Genomic DNA, 16,591 nt, shown 5'->3' with positions numbered 1-16,591 from the left:
GCACCTGTGAATCAGACCGGCCTAATCACACTAACAGATGGCAGAGGCCAAGGAGCCAGCTAAGAACTGCTATCACTTTAAATCGCATCTAATGTTTCACAGGCACCAAACAGAGGCAATTCCCGACAGCAGTATCTGCCTGGTACAGCTAACACCAGCCCTTAATCACTGCAGAGCACCCACTTCGGGGCAGAGTTGGTGTCATTCGAGAGCTAATTACAAAGAACCCTGGTTGCAAGGTGAAGGAAGGCACGGCCATTCACTCAACGTGGGCTGGCGTGCCTTAAATGCAACACTCTACTACCTGGCCCTACCTGGGCACTGAGCAGTCAGGACTAGTATTCAGGATGAAAAGAGAGTCATCAGAGAGAGATTCAGTTCATTCAGCCTACCCTGCCGTTACATTTGATAACTTCCTGCATATTCCGGGTAACGTGTTATTAGGCAGGGGACTGATCACCAGAACAACACGGTTCCCAGGCATGCCAACAGAACTGCGCTGAATCTGATGTCCCCGTCACCAGCAATGGCTCCCACACACGGGTACCACTTGAGGGCTGTAAACAGCTGTGCGAGCATCCTCCCTTCACCCCCGTCATCACCCTGAGTATTGGCAGAGGGGCGCTGTGATTAGACATGCAACAGGCCTCTCTGACTGAACTGCGGCTCGGCTATTGGCTCACTGAATCACAGATTGCCAATGAATAAAACACAAACAACTCCTGTCTCCACCTTATCTGGTCGTTGGGGGCACTGACTGAACCAGCAGCCAGCCCAGAGTCGGCCCAGAGCAGACCCTTTTCATCACTGTCAGGGTCACTGCCTCTCCTGCCGGAGCCAGAGAACTAATAAGAAGTGAGCGGCATGTTGTAACGTACCAGTGTTTTATTACTAAATCGCAATGATAACAACCACCTCATTAGAAGGCTGGTACAAAGCACAGCGGAAGAGACTTTCACTCGCCTTATTACCCACTGTTTTACCAACGAGATCGCTAACAATAAACTCCTTCTGGAAGCAGATCTGCATGTGTGAATCCCTAAGCCAGTGGTTCTTACGCTTCCTGTGCATCAGAATCACTCCCAAAGTTTCTAATTCAGTGGGTCCGGGGTGGGCCCCGAGAATTTTCATTCCCAGTAAGTTCTTAAGTGACGCTGATGCTAGTGGTCGCAAGCTTTCTCTTGCCAAAGAGTGAAAACTATATGAGCCAAAATACCTCCCTTTCTGCCTAAGCTGCTAGGAGACTCAAGAGACAAATCCAGTTCCCCACTTAAGCAAAACATTATCCCAGGTGCCGGACAACATGGATTTTTCTCTTCTTCCTTGAAAAAGCCCTGGGTCTATTTTAATAACGAATTATCTTATTATTTAGGCCTTGTTTAAAGTTATTAAAGTAATATCCTTTTGAGAAAACGTAGCATATAACATCTGAGCAAAGAATGCCACTGACCAATGCAAAATCACTTTGGAAATATTCCAACCATGTTATTGGAAATATTTGATCTTCTTTATTGAATAAACACTCACAAATATTTTTCTGAGCAATGTACAAATATGGACTCACTAATCCTCATAACCCCCAAAGATATTGTGATTATTCCCATTTTACAGATAAAGAAACTGAGGCACAAAAGTTAAATTACTTGCCCAAGGTTACCCAACTCGGCAGTGGTGGAGCAGCATTTGAACCGAGGCTGCCCAGCTCTGAGAGGCCACATTCTCACTCACCATGTAAAGGCCTCCTAGTGTCAGTTACGGCAGTGCTTTAACTGCCTTTAAATGCGCAAACAGCATTCGTTGCCCCCCTTTTCTATCTGCAACGTAAGACACACTTCCCTTATTTCTGCTCAGCAAGCACTAATGTTTCACAAGGCCATGGTTTCTCAACCTTGGCACTATCCACATTTTGGACCAGATAATTCTTTGTTATGGGGCTGCCCTGTACATTGTAAAGATGTTTATTAGCAGCATCCCTGGCCTCTGCAAAGCCACTAGCATCCCCCCAACTTCCTGTGCTGAGACAACCAAACATTGCCCAGTGTCCCCCTGGGGAGGGGGAAGGAGGAGAATCACCCCCCGTGGAAAACCACTGGCACAAGCCAAGCACCGTCGACGGTTATGAACGAGACCAGGATGTTACACGGCTCTGCTGGCTTTACGTCTCCAAACAGCAAGAAGCCAGAGGAAAAAGGAAAACCAAGGAAAGAAAAGTCATAACTGCTTTCAAAAGAAAAGTGGCTACTGACACAATAAGAAAGAACAAACAGTAGAGAAGGGTGTACAGTAACACTGGTTTATTCTCAGATTTGAAAGTCAAGAGAGGAGACACAGCAGAGAGAGGTGGGGACCGCGGGCGACAGCATCCCGAAGAGTCGACAGGGAGACAGCTTAGAGTCAGGCCTTCCCACTGAGCTCTCCTCTCTCGGGGACCTTCAGAGACAGCAATTACTTACTCTTGCTGTTACTGTTCTCACTGACAAAATCCTCCGAGCCATCTGTGTCGTCCTCATCATCTCCGGATGAGATGGCATCTGTATTCAAAAGAACATATCCATGGTTGTGTTTTTGCTGAGCCAAAGGTTGCAATCATCTACAACTTAGTCTTTCTGGAAAGGGGATTCAACAACCCAGGAACCCAGGCAAGAAGTCTGAGACCGTGTTTAGTTAAGATGGTTTTAATGGCTTAAATTTTCACTCCATGATGATAGTTCGTCTATATTATGATTCTCAACGTTTTTTGCTTTCACCTTATTTAAACATGCTATAAAATTGGATATACTGAAACTGGATTTTAAGCTTCAAATGGTACTCGAGTCCCCAACGAACTTACTGATTGTGTAATATCCAAAGATTCTTTCCAACACAAGCTTTCAGCACTCGGGGTCTACTTCAAGAAAGCAAATTAGTCGCTAGAAAAACTTAGCCCCCGTGTGGCCTTCTGACCATTTACTAATATTCTGAAAGCGGAACTTTAAACTTGGCTGCAAAGGGGTCCTGTGCAGTCCCTCCTCACCACATGGAAGAAAAGTCAAGGAGAGAAACTCAAATTTTAACAAAAGGAAGCAGAAATCTTCAGCATCCAAGTTTCAATTCTATGTTCTAAATGCCAAGGATGCCGGTGGTATGGGGGTTATAAAAAAAAAAAAAAAAAGATGTGTTTTTACTTATAGGAAAGTGTGCTGTCTTAAATGAAAAATGTTACTGTGCACATGAGAATCCCGTCATTTTTAACGACCAGCCTCTCTGATATACCAGGTCCCGTAGAAGAACTTCAACAACAGATCAATCACAAACTGTGAAGTTCTGTGCCTGGCATCCAATTAGCAGATCCCACCATGATTTCACTTGTCCAATAACACTTTACCCAGAAAAATGGCTACAGAGAAGAGAGAGAGCAGACAGCTGGCAGGCCAACTCACCTGTGACATTGACCATGAAGTAGACAGTCTCACTGTCTACATTCCTAGCAGCAGTACAAGCATAGAGGCCGGAGTCTCTAGGCGTGGCACCTTTTATCTGCAAGTACTCCCCAATTAGCACTGTCCTATTGTTGGGCCCCAAGTGTACCCCATCCTTAGTCCAACTGATCATGGCGGCATCTCGCAACAGGCAGCGCAACTCTAGCGATTCCCGGGGCGCAGCCACGTAAACTTCTGGTTGGGAAATTTGGTATTTGGTTGATGGCTCTGCAGAAAGGTGGGAGAGAGAAGACGGAGACAGATGGGAAAGAGGGAAAGGAGAGAACGTCCAACAAAGGTCAGTGGAGGCCCCTTGACTCCCAAGAGAGGCAGTTCATGCTTTGCAAATGGCCCCAGGGTGTCTGCTTCTCCTCGCACCCCCAGAAGCCGCCCTCACCAAGGAGAAGAGGAGAATCCAAAACCAACCAGAGGAAGCACCCGGCAAAAGCTGCCCCACTGAGTTTCCACAAACTGTAGAGCGTTAAACACAAACCCAAACCCAACTTGGAAAGACACTGTACAAGAAAACTCTAAAGTCGATTATCAATCCGAAGCCTGCTTACACTGTAACCCCCGGGAAAGTCTATCATCGTGGCGTTTTTAATCTGTGAGATCGTGTGTTTTACAAATGGTTTAATTCCACATGACTGCATGGCTGTGTACACACACACGCACGCACGCACGCACACACACACACACACACCCCTATTTATTTGTGCTGACTCTGCCTGTTGTCATAAATCTGAGCTTCTTAAAAAGAAATGCCTCAAACTCTCAGGCTCAGATCGGAACATTGCTGGTCTGGAGTCTTACTTCGGCGCTGGGTGAGCTGGGATACACTGCTTTCCCTTAAAATAATAATAGCCTGAAGGCGTTAATGTCAAAACAGAAAAGAGAAAAATGCCCCCAGGGAGCCAAGAGGCGGTCCCCAGCCCCCATTACACGTAAATGGATCCTGAAATGAAGCTGCTGAAGGCTGCAGGACTGTCGCTCCGTTCGCAAAGCTGGACCGCTCCCTGCCCAAAAGCCCCTGCCATACACCCTGGGTTTCAGCCTCCTCAGGCCTCGGCCTTTGTCTCCTTTAGGGCTGTTCCTTCCTCCCTTGCCTCCACGCTAACACCAACCCGCCCTTCAAGGCCCAAATCACTCGTGCCCTCCCGGATGAGGGAGTGCCACCAGCCACCCTGGCCCAGAGGGAAGCGGGTCTCCCCTCTTCCCCAGCTCCTGGGGACGGACGACATTCCTGAGGGACTTGTCCTGTCCAGAGGAGATGCCAAGATCCTGAAGCGAGGGCTGAGGTCTTGTGGCTCTTTGTGAGCCCCTCCCCTGCCCCAGGCAGACGCATGGAAGGTGATCATTTCGAACAGGGCAAGATGGGACCTGGCAGGATCCAGCCTCCGCGAAAGGACTGACAAGGAGCCGTGCGTCAAGAACAGCCGGAGCTGCCAGCCGGGACCCACGAGGGTCTGTGAATCGGCTTTCATCCTCCACAGGGAGAACTATGAATGGTACCCAGAGTCCCAGGCCCAGAAAAACACAAAGCTTCCCGGCTCTGGGACGGTTCCAAAGCTGGGCAACATCACAAGGCAATTGTTTTGTCCTTCTGAATGTGGCCTGGACCAATCTCCCACATAAGATTGAAAGAAAGTTACTTCACGTTTCAGTCCCTGTATCCAAGGACCAGCAAGAGCCGCACGCATCTGGTTCTAGAAAAATCCTTCTCCCCACCACCACCGCCAGCCAACATGGAGGGCCAGGGCCCCCCAAAGGGGCACCCCTAGCCTCACCGAGGCATCCACGCCAAGAAGGGCCCAGACGTTGAACAGGATGGGAACATAAGGAGGTTACCACACAAAGAGGAGAAAATAGAAGTCATGTTTAACATGGAAAAACACACCCCAAAGCAAGGGCAGAAAGCCCCAATGACAAGCAGGTTACATTTCAAAAGTTTGTTTTTCTCATTCAACAGTTATTTATTGAGCACCTACTACGGGCCACGCTGCTTTTCATTCCGGATGCTCAAGAAGCAACAGGAAACAAAAACAGTCCTTGCACTTATGGGATATTAATTACAGTGGGTGACAGACAATAAATACAACATCGACAAAATGAGAAAGCATGCAGGGTGGTCCTAAGTGTCAGGGAGAAGATTCAGCAGGTTAGCGGCACACCCAGAGATGGAGGCTCCGGGCTCCAAAGCAGGAGTTGGCTAACCACAGCTCCCAGGCCGAACCCAGCCATCGTCTGTCTTTGTAAACAAAGTTTTATAGGCGCACGGCCATGCTTACGTATTGTCTGGGGCTGCTGTGATGTGACAGTGGCAGAGCTGAGTAGTTGAAACAGAGACCTAATGGCCTGCAGAACCTAAAATAGTTACAGTCTCGCCCTTTAGGGCAAGTTCACCAACTCCTGTTGTATAGAATAGTCAGAGAAGTCTTCTCTGGAGAGAAGTGAAGGGCAAAGCAATGCTTAAAAGATGTTGCTGGGAACTGAGCTGGAAGGTCCTCAGATGCGGCCTCCCAAGGCTAAGTCATAATGCTGCCGAATTCAGGGACTAATAAAAATGTTTTGAACTCTGGATCCTGAGCAGAAAAGCGGGTAAGAGGGGAAACGGAGAAGAACAAAGGAATCAGCTTGGCCCGTAATCTCAGAGCATCTCCTCTTCCCACCTCCTAGAGTCAGGGCCAGTCAATATCTGAAATGACGGGCCCCCAAAGACCACCTGGCCCACCCCTTTCACAGCTGGTCAAGGCGAGGATCAGATGTCATTTGGGTCCTGGGTCTCCAACAACTGATCACAGAAACAGCACCCACAATGTTAGGATGAGCTGCCAGTGGCTTAGCCTGGGTCATAAAATAATCGATATTTATTACAACCACATTGTATGATCAGCAAGTTACCAAGAATGTTGTGGAATCTGCTTTCCTCTGAGCCAGAACTGGTCATCAAGAGATGACTGAGCAAGAAGCCAGCTGGTCAGAAGCTGCAACACTTTCCTCCCTTAAAGGAGAGCCCAGGACCCGTAGGGCCAACCTGTTCTGTCCTGGCCCTCGGATAAGGGGAAGCCATGTCCCTATTTCATGGAGGCACTGGAAAGCTCTAATACTGTTTTGCTTCTGTTTTGTTTTGTTTGTTTAAAAAGAAAAAAAAGCAAGACACTTGCAGTTATGATGCAGAAAAATTTCCCTCCGGACAAAGGTGGAATTATGATTTCTCCATTTTTAAAGGAAAGCATTTTGACTGAGAAGCCTTTCCTTCATCTGAAATGGGTAAACCACAAAGTCTTGCTGAAACCAGGAGTATCTGAGATGCTGGACCAACATCACCGAAAGGACACTACCACCTGCTGCTGCAGAAGGAGGTAACACGGGGCAGTAAGGACCACGTCCTGTTCAGGCTGGACACACAGGAGATGCTGGTTAAGTGCGTGCGGCCTGCCTGGGAAAAGGATGAAGCCCTGAGGTCCAAGGCCACTCTGCTCCTACCGAGGCTCTCGGCCTCAGCTCCTCATCTCCTGAGAAGCAAGAATGCCCCCAAAACAGGATATTATCTTGAGAATCCAACAAGCCATTCAATATGAACCTGACCTTCCAACTATACCTTGTTGGGCCCATGACGGTCACTATCTCCATCATTCTTCAAGGCTGAAGACACTACCACGATCTCGAGCGGCTCTCTTTTCGGAGGATCATCAGAGAGACTCCTTGGATTTGTATCGCCATGGATACAGAGTGATGCTACTAATGATTGGCTCCCAGGTCAAAAGGACTGGTAAGGTGACTTGAGATACTAAGAGTGGTTTTAATTTCCAGGAAAACCAGGTCAAAACTGTCACCCAGGGCTTCCCTGGTGGCGCAGTGGTTGAGAGTCCACCTGCTGATGCAGGGGACACGGGTTCGTGCCCCAGTCCGGGAAGATCCCACATGCCGCGGAGCGACTGGGCCTGTGAGCCACAACTACTGAGCCTGCGCGTCTGGAGCCTGTGCTCCGCAACAGGAGAGGCCGCGATAGTGAGAGGCCCGTGCACTGCGATGAAGAGTGGTCCTCGCTTGCCGCAACTAGGGAAAGCCCTCGCACAGAAACGAAGACCCAACACAGCAAAAATAAATAAATTAATTAAAGGATTTCATTTCTTTAAAAAAAAAACAAACAAAAACTGTCACCCAAGGCATCCCTGGTGGCGCAGTGGTTGAGAGTCCGCCTGCCGATGCAGGGGACACGGGTTCGTGCCCCGGGCCGGGAAGATCCCACATGCCGTGGAGCGGCTGGGCCCGTGAGCCATGGCCGCTGAGCCTGCGCGTCCGGAGCCTGTGCTCCGCAACGGGAGGGGCCACAGCAGTGAGAGGCCCGTGTACCGCAAAAAAAAAAAACAAAAACCTGTCACCCAGTTTTCCAATTAGATGATAAGCTTCAAGGGTAGTAAAATAATTCCCCAAAATACATCAATAAGATAACAATGTTCATTCATAACATTAAGCCATCCACCTTCAAGGTCTGAAACCAGTAACTACTACCAGTGGGAGATTCTACAAGTGTGTGCTCCCCCTTCCCAGCTGATTATTTCACAACAGGCTCATCTGGGGGTCTGTGGCGGCTTTGGGGAACCCCGGCAGAACCCAGCAATACCCCTGCATGATCTAGGACTTCAAGCGCAACTTAGGGAGGATGGGAGAGTGAATAGAAAGGGGAGAAGAAGGGAGAAGAGGTTGGGGATTAAAAGTCGGGGAAGACCAGTGGGGCACATGGTGGGGGTGAGGGGCAGAACGACACACCCATCCCAGGCCACCCAGCAGCTCCCGTGGCCCAGCTCGTAGGTTCCTGCATCGAAGACATCCGAGGGTACGGACACTTAGCCCGAGACCCAAACCACTGGCTCAGTGGAGGCAGCTCTGTCCCTGCCCCTCCCACGCGGCCACTGGGGCTTGGTTTCTCTTCTGTGCCGCTATCCTCCAGGTGACTCCCTGCCACGTGCTCCCGAGTGCTCTGTGGACACCTCCACAGTGGTACCGACCTCACTTTGCTCCATGGAGACAACGGGCCGGTTCCCTCTGACATCAGTGATGCTGCATCTGCGGTACCCTACCCACCCCTCTAACTGTGATGTGATCACCTCCCAGGGTCACAGGTCATGCCTCCCCTTGAGTCCACCAAGCTGCACGGCCTGCTCTATAAAATATGATGGTTGACACGGGGCAAAGTATTCCCTGAGAGATTTAAACGATACCTTTTATAGCAATATTAATATCTCCTGCATTTATTTTTTCTGGTACTGTAGCATACTTTTTACTCTTTCTTACAGACAGGAGTGGAGAAATCCATGCAGAGCACACACACAGCCCAACACTTCCGTCATCTGTTCTCACCAAAACACAACGAGGAGAAGGCTCCAGAAGCCACTTTGCTATGCACCAACTGCTCTTTCAGAGGCTTCCACGGACAGAAAATGTTTCCTCGTAATATTCTTTCATAATATAAATTACAATCCACAAAGCAGCAAGAAGGCTGGAGCGCACACACCAGTGCTGGACATTCTTTGTCTCTGTACCTAAAAGTGTTAAACAAACAAGGCGCTGAGTTTACTTTCTGGGAGGACGAAAAGGCACGTGTTTCTACTTGCTGAGGCCACACGCCTGGCGGGGGCAGCTCGGCTGTGCAGATCTTCGGTTGCATCAATCTGAACTTTCTCCCCACAAGTTTCAAACACTTGAGAAGCACAAGTGGCATCTTATCACACAGCTGCTTTCCAATGAATGGACTAATCTGATATTAAAAAATAAGAGATGGGCATCTCTGCAGCTCATCAAAAAGTGAATGGTGTGACTAACAGCCGCCACTGCACACGGCTGGTGTGTGATTCCTGTTCGGAGCTGCATCTCCTTCCCACCCCTAAGAAACTCTGAAGCCAGGATGCTTTGGGAGCTCCTGGAATGTAGAACTGAGGGGCCTCCAACTGCGGAGAGGAGATTGAGGACGTGAGGGCTGCCTGACACCCCAAGTCCCGCAGTGGATCAGGGCAGAGGTGTGACATCACGCTGATGTCACCAGCTTTACTTCACAGGAAATCAACACAGCGAAACCAATCCTTGCTGGGGGTGAGCAGAGCCCAGGGAGGGGCAAGTCTTGTAAAAGTCAGAAAAGGCTGTGGTTTCTGGGACTTCGCTGTACATGACCAGCTGAATTCTTCCCTGGTGTCATCGGGAGGCCGTCTTGAGACAATTGGAGAGAATTGGAACAGGAGAGAATCTGGAACAGGGAGCTATTTCAGGTAACACTTGATGCTGCCGTACCAGCCATAGCAGCACTTCAGACTGTCACTTTTTATAATGTTTGCCTATAAACTTTTCCCGTGTGGTTTTTGAAATGGCGCCCAAATGCAAACAGAGAACAGATGGGAAACCCGCGTCTTGCCCTGTCCAATCATTTCGTGGAGAATGGATGACAGATTTAAACTGTTAAGGAAGAAAAGAGCCGCATATGCCAAGGGGACAACTAACTACACAAATTCAGCCTTTTCTGGGGTTTCCTAGGGACCAGTGTCTTTTCAAAGGTCAAGATGATCACAGCTAAGAAATGGGAGCCCCGGCTTCAAGGATGCAGGGGGGTCACCCCTGGAATGCATCCCCCCTGAGGTCCCTCCATCTGAGAAAGTCAGGGGCATCCAAGCCCTAAAGACATTCCTCCAGGAAGGGGAAGAAATGGAGAAAGAAATCCCTAAACAGATTCCTCAGCAAGAGAGGAGGGGAGGAAGAGACAGGGAAAGGGGTGTCCTGCTAGGGCGTATGGGTGGCAGGCCTCCCCGGGAACTACGACACCAGCATGTGAGGCAAGAGTAGTAAAACAGCCCTGGTTTCCTGGTGCCCTCCCGACCTTCCGCCACCTCGCACGAGAGGAATAAATATCACTGCTGTGGGGCTGCCACTGTCTTGACAGAAGAAATACACAGGACGCAGCTGCACACGTCACTGCAGTGTCACAGGGCACAGAGCAGGTAAGTGTCTGTTGCAGACTCATCCTCCTGGTCTTTACGATGGCCCGTAGAGGCCACACTCCAGTCCCGGCAAGAAGTTTCAACTGGCCACCCCCCCAGTTCCTGTCCATAGGAACAGAATACAGAATCCCTCACGTACACAGCACTGCCAAAGTACTTTCTACCAGCCGGAACGGAGGGAGTCTGGACAGACAGACATCTATATCGCATTGCTTTTCCGTAATCCATGGTGTCTTAGAGCACAGGGGCTTTGGAAGAGCGAAGCCCACACTTTTCTATGGCATGGTTTCCATCTAGGTGGCATCAAAGCTTAGCCGTAGAAAGATTGAAAGGTCCTGGTGTCCCTGCACTCAAGTCAGAAATGACCACCCTCGCGTGCCCTAGCACGGGGGTTCCGCAGACACCCAGATGGCAGCAGCAGAGCTGGCTGTTTCCAGCTCAGACAGGCTCGAAGCTTCTCCTTTATGAGAACGGGCTTGCAGGAGACAAAATCCGGGCCTCAAACAGAGGCCTTATAAGGCCTGGGTACTACTTGTTCCTTAAGGGGGGAAGGGAGAGACAAATACTCTGCACAATACAAAGATGAAAGTTCTCTACCTCAAGAAATACTGCCAACATAAAAATGGGGGCCTCAAAGAATTCAAAGCCCTGGAACACAGATAAGTAAACAGGCTGCAGTTTTCTCTTCCAACCCTTTGTCGGGGTGTCTTGCAGACTCACGTCAGGACTTAAAACTCTCCTTGGCGGTATCACGGGGGCCAGGACAACCACTCATAGCTGTCTCTGCCACAGTAGCCTGACTGTTCCAGAAACTCTAGCCTGGCTCACATTCCTGGTGATCAGATGGGATAATGGCTAATGCTTCCAATATGGTAACCATTAAAAATTATATATTTAGGCGCACCCCTCATATAATTTAGGTCTGTCTTTGAGAAACCCGGTGAACAGCTCTCCAAGTTTGAAAAGAAATGACGTTGTTACCTAAGAGAAAATAAAAATGTGGAAATAGTAAAGTGCCTAAGAAAGTACACATTTAAGAGTGAGCCACCGTTATCGCCCAATATTCGGACCCCAAATGCGGAAATATTCACCCCGTATTTTGTCAGCATCCCATCTTCTTTTGATCCAAGGTTTTAGGCTATGAATGATAGTGTCCTCCAAAAGGAAGCAAGAGGGACACAAAAGAGGTTTTCCCCCGGTCACAACGCGTGCATCGAACTCACGTTCGGAGAGCAAAATTCCCACGGGACCACCAGGAGGAGGGTACGGAACAGAAGCACCTGCATAAAATCCCTAGATATTGGTAGCTTTGCTTGAGGAAGAACTTCAAAATTGAGCCCTTTGTTCAAAACCCAATTCCCAGAGAGACAAGCCATCAGGGTATCCAGTGCCCAGGAAGCAGAAACTGGCGCTAAGAGTTGTGTCGAAGTAGCTCCCCTGCCCCAGGTCGGATATACAGCGAGCCTATGCGTTCAGCCCCCTGGTCGTCCAGGCCCTGAGCCTGCCTTCTGGGAACACGCTTGCTAGACACGGCGGAGGAGGCTGGCCCTTCTCGAAATCTAGGCTTCCTAGGGCATGCTGTTCTAGGAAAAACCACATCATCAAAAAGCTGGCCCTGCCGACTGACTGAGACCACTGGAAAATCTGTCTCTTTTTCTCAGCAGAAGGTTTTGTACTCCCTGTATCACCACAACCAGGAAGGGAAAAGGGGGGAGCGGGGATGAGGGCGTCGCGAGGAGGTAAAGGAATGAAGGAATGAACGGGATCTGCCTGAAGTGGGCTTGCAGAGGCATCGCCTGTAAAATGAACAGACATCATCATCTCCGGTCCTGAAAAACCCATCCTCTGCCCCCCAAAACAGTTTTGTCCCCAAGTCCTCGTGGCAGCCCTTGACCCCAGGCAGCCCTCCTCACTGTACAGAGTGGGAGGCCACCTTCCTCATCCGATGCTCCTTCAATTCCTGGAGATGTTCCCTGTGGTACCTTAGCGTTTAGCCTCACTTCTGTCCCCTCCCTGGTGACTCTTCAGAAAAGGCAAGGACAGGCTGGGGATGTTAAAAGACCAGACTCAGAACAGGCCTGAGTCTCAACTCTGCCACTGAGAAATTGTGTGACCCAGGACAGGGCCCTCAGCTTTCTAATCACTTCGTCGTTCTTCCCCTGCAAACCAGGAACAACCATAATTGACAGTGCACGGAAGGCACTAAGCACAGTGCCCAGCACTTAGCGAGTGCTCAAAAGTACCAGCCGTGGGGAAGAACCTGTGGCTGAAAGCCTTGTTCCGGGGCTGCAGTTGGCTAACCGTGAACGGAGGAAACGGCCCTGACCAGGTCTTCTCAGCGTGGAAGGCTGGCGATGATAGGAAAGGGAGAGCCCCTGACACACAGTTCAGCGCCTATTTACCTACAGCGGCTTGCTGTTTTCTGCTGGCGTGTGTGTGTGTGCGCACACGCGTGTGCACATGTGTTCTCAAGAACAGGAACGTGCATGGAGACCTTCCCGCCCTTCTGGGAATCTCCTCCCCGCCCCGCATACCTGTGGATACGCTCTGAATTCCACCCCCAGCTCCTCTGGTCCTTCTCCCTGTATTCTGATCTCCTCCATCTCTGCAGCTTTTCCCACCCCTACATGGCAATGCCACTCAAGCCCCTGCTTGCAGGTTCACATTTCCACCTGCCCGAGGGAACACATTACCTGGCTGTCTACAGAGGTCCTATCTAAAGCAGGCAGATGACCTTCAACCTCCTCCTCTGGCCTCTTGCTGAATGGAGTCACCACGTGACATCAACGCAAGCTCCAAATCCACCCGAAAGCACCTCTGCTCCCTCTCGCCTCCCACCTCGTCAGTCCCCACATCTCCTCCCCTATTCAGTCTGTCTCTGCAACAGCTCTGGAGATAAAGCAAGGGCGGCTTTCGGTCCCACGGGCCCACTACTCCAGGCCTCTACCATCTCTCCGAAAGAGCTATGCAACACCCCCCAACCCATCACCCGTGGGCCGCCCCCTGTGTCCTTCATGAGCCACTAGAGCAATCTTCTGAAAAGCAAATCTTACCACCACTTTAAAAAAAAAAAAAAAAAGGCACAGACCACTCCACACTTCGACAGGGTGAAACCCAAAGAACATCACCCACACTAAGGCCCTGGCTGCTCCTGGCCCCAGATCCCGCTCTACCCTCTCTCTCACACCCGAGGCTTGTCTGTTCACATGGGCACTGTTCCCTCTACCTGCATCCCCTGTCCCGATACTCTGCACGGCAAACTCCTATTCAGCCTTCAAAGCCCAGCTCAAATATCATCTCCTCTGATTCCCATTAAGACAGACTGCACGGTTCCCATCTCCAATTCATCAGGTCTTTGTTTATCCATCTAGTATATTCCCAGCAGAATACAGTCTGCCTCCACCCACCCACTCCAATTGAGAGCTGGGGGCGGGGGGGGGGGGGAGTGGAGGAGGGGGGCTCTGCTTCTCAGCCTTTACTTTGCATAAAGATCACCCAGACACAGCTTCCAGGGCGCCCCTTCCAACGTTTCTAGGTCAGGAGGCCTGAGGTGGGGTCTGAGATTCTGGATTTCCCACAAGTTCCCGGGGAATGCTGATACTACTGGTCCAAGGGCCGCCTTGTGAGAAGTTCAGCTCCAGTGTCTAAGGACAAGCTTTAGACCTGCTGCGGCAGTGATGAACCCTGTCAACTTGGGCGGCCCCTTCTCCTCCCTGAGCCTCAGAGTCCTGGTCTGTAGAAGAGGCTACCTCCAGGCTAGGTCAAGGTCACCACGGGGACAAAACCAGAGACTGCCTGGGAAGGCTTTTGTAAAGTGGGGGGCACACCTAAGAGAAGCCTCCACCCCGGCAGGGGTGCCCTGCCTGCCTACCCCTCAGCACTGGCCAGAGCAGGCCAGGCTCCTGCTTGTGGGCTGTAGCTTGGTACTTTTTCTTTTTAACTTTTGAATTTTATTTTATTTTTTTATACAGCAGGTCCTTATTAGTCATCCATTTTATACACATCAGTGTATACATGTCAATACCACTCTCCCAGTTCATCCCACCAACACCCCACCCCCCGCCGCTTTCCCCCCTTGGCGTCCATACATTTGTGCTCTACCTCTGTGTCTCTATTTCTGCCCTGCAAACCGGTTCACCTGTACCATTTTTCTAGGTTCCACATACATGCGTTAATATACGGTATTTGTTTTTCTCTTTCTGACTTACTTCACTCTGTATGACAGTCTCTAGATCCGTCCACATCTCTACAAATGACCCAATTTTGTTCCTTTTTATGGCTGAGTAATATATTAACTGATCAGCAGATTACATTTTTCCAATCACATGGGAACCTCAATTTGAATTTGTCTGATTTTAAAAAGGGGTTTTCTTTCAAATGAACAAATCTGCCACATCATATATATGTAAGTTACCAAAGAGGGGATTTCTGGAATGTTCTCAAATGGAACTAAACATCCAAGGATCTTGTGAGAGTCGTCGTCATCAATGGCTATGTACAACACCTGTTTGATTACTTTTGTAAGGGAAGAAGCCTGTGGCTTATTAAAATACCATTTACTATTCATCCATCCAACAAATTTGAGATAACTGATATTTGTATGGGGGGCATGGTAACCCCCCAAAGAACTCCCTAGAAAAGAGGATCCCAGCTGGGCTCAGGGATGACTCACTGCACCCCGACAGCAGGCCATGAAACCCCCTGAACGCCAGACCCAGAGGCCACTAGCTTGAGGACCTGGGCTCCAGTGAGCGGGGTAGTTGGCCTGCGTTCCAGAGAGCACGCTGCAAAGCCAGCAGCCTGACCACATTCAGAAGCAAGTTTTCAGGGGCGGTCGCCTTTCCACCTTAGTGTTACCTGTGGCTCACATGGCCCCATTACTGACATAAATGGTGCCAACTCCAGGGGATACATTTGCCCTCTAAGTCCCGTAAAGGTCAGATCAATGTCCAAATCCTACTGGACATTTTCCCGAGCCCCTCCCTCAGCGAGTACGTTCTGAATACATGAATACTTTTAAAGTGGCCCCAGCTGCAAATGAGAGGGGAAAAAAACAGGAAGCTTGACGAGGAGAGAGGGAGGTGAAGAGTTACTCCGTGAGGGCAAGGCTGCCTCGGGTTCTGCAACTCAGGACCTTATGGGGGTACTGTTCAGCAAGTTTACTTAAAGGGCTCGGCCTTTCTTCTCTCAGCAGGACCCCAGTTCCAACACCCGTTCGGAGCCTGCAGATGTGTCCCCGAGACTGGTCCCCCCTCCAGCAGCATCCCAGCCATTTGCAAATGAAGGGACAGCAGCTGGATGCTGGGAAACAGATGGGCCTCCTCATTTGAATGGGTTTGATCTGGCAGCCCGGGCCTCAGCAAGTTCAGGCCCGGCCAGCACTGAAATCCGGCTCGGGCAGGCGAAGGCACAGATTCCTAGCCCGAGGGGTCTTCAGCGAGCAGCTCGATCAGAATCACCCCTGGCAGAGGTCTCCCTGAAGTCAGAGGGGGCGGGGAGCCTCTGTGGTGGGCAGGGCCCATTCCCAGCCGGGGGCCCGGCAGGACCCAGAAAGGCACGACAAGCCACAGGGATCACTTTTCTCCCGTGATATGCAGAGAAAAGAAAACGTCTCCCTAGGGGAATCCTGTGCCTGAGGATTGAAACCACATTCATTCAGGAAATTCCAAATTAAGATAGGCGCCACCGCGGTTAACCTTTCTCCCCAACCCTAAGCCGCCTATTTGCAGAGAGGTAAAAACTTCAAGGAAACAAACTTTGAAGAGCCCCTACCTCCTAATAGAGCCCCTTTCAAAGCGCTTGGGAGCATTTGCTCTTGGAAACGCTGTGCACGGCTCCCCGGCGTCTTGGCTTCCCAAGACGTGGACAGGGCGCACCAGGTCCTTTCTTAAGCTGAGATTGTGCACCCCTCTCCATAGAAAGAGGAGGAGGCCTTGTTTGAATCTCTGAGTGCCCAGGTGAGGCCCCCGAGAGGGGACCAGAATCGTGTTCACTACGTCTCCCTGGCTCCCCGGGGCCGTCTACCCGCATCCACGCGGGTCTGGTAAGGAACTGCAGCTCCAGACCGTCAAGGAGCGAGGAGATGCCCCACTCAAGTGGCGGCTGAGGGCTGCCCGTGACCTCCTGACTCGCCATACCTTTAAG

The 16,591-nt window shown here is 50.4% G+C and overlaps 1 protein-coding gene across 14 annotated transcripts in view; it reads right to left on the bottom strand.

Moving 5' to 3' along the window:
* FGFR2 (fibroblast growth factor receptor 2) overlaps window positions 1-16,591 on the bottom strand; it is a 103,902-nt gene that overhangs the window by 72,637 nt on the left and 14,674 nt on the right. For 6 of the 14 annotated variants that reach the window (XM_067709203.1, XM_067709205.1, XM_067709204.1 and 3 more), the window contains exons 3-4: window positions 3,420-3,686; window positions 2,454-2,531 (exon numbers count right to left, since the gene is read on the bottom strand). The exons of 3 other annotated variants lie outside the window; for them this stretch is intronic. In XM_067709203.1, the coding sequence (XP_067565304.1) occupies window positions 2,454-2,531; window positions 3,420-3,686 (345 nt within the window). The remainder of the gene's footprint in view (window positions 1-2,453; window positions 2,532-3,419; window positions 3,687-16,591) is intronic. 5 more of the 14 variants (XM_067709209.1, XM_067709211.1, XM_067709210.1 and 2 more) reach the window with 1 other exon arrangement.

The sequence above is a fragment of the Pseudorca crassidens genome, chromosome 16 (genome assembly GCF_039906515.1).
Source record: "Pseudorca crassidens isolate mPseCra1 chromosome 16, mPseCra1.hap1, whole genome shotgun sequence".
NCBI classification, from domain to species: Eukaryota; Metazoa; Chordata; class Mammalia; order Artiodactyla; family Delphinidae; genus Pseudorca; species Pseudorca crassidens.
This window is presented reverse-complemented; position numbering and strand designations above follow the sequence as displayed.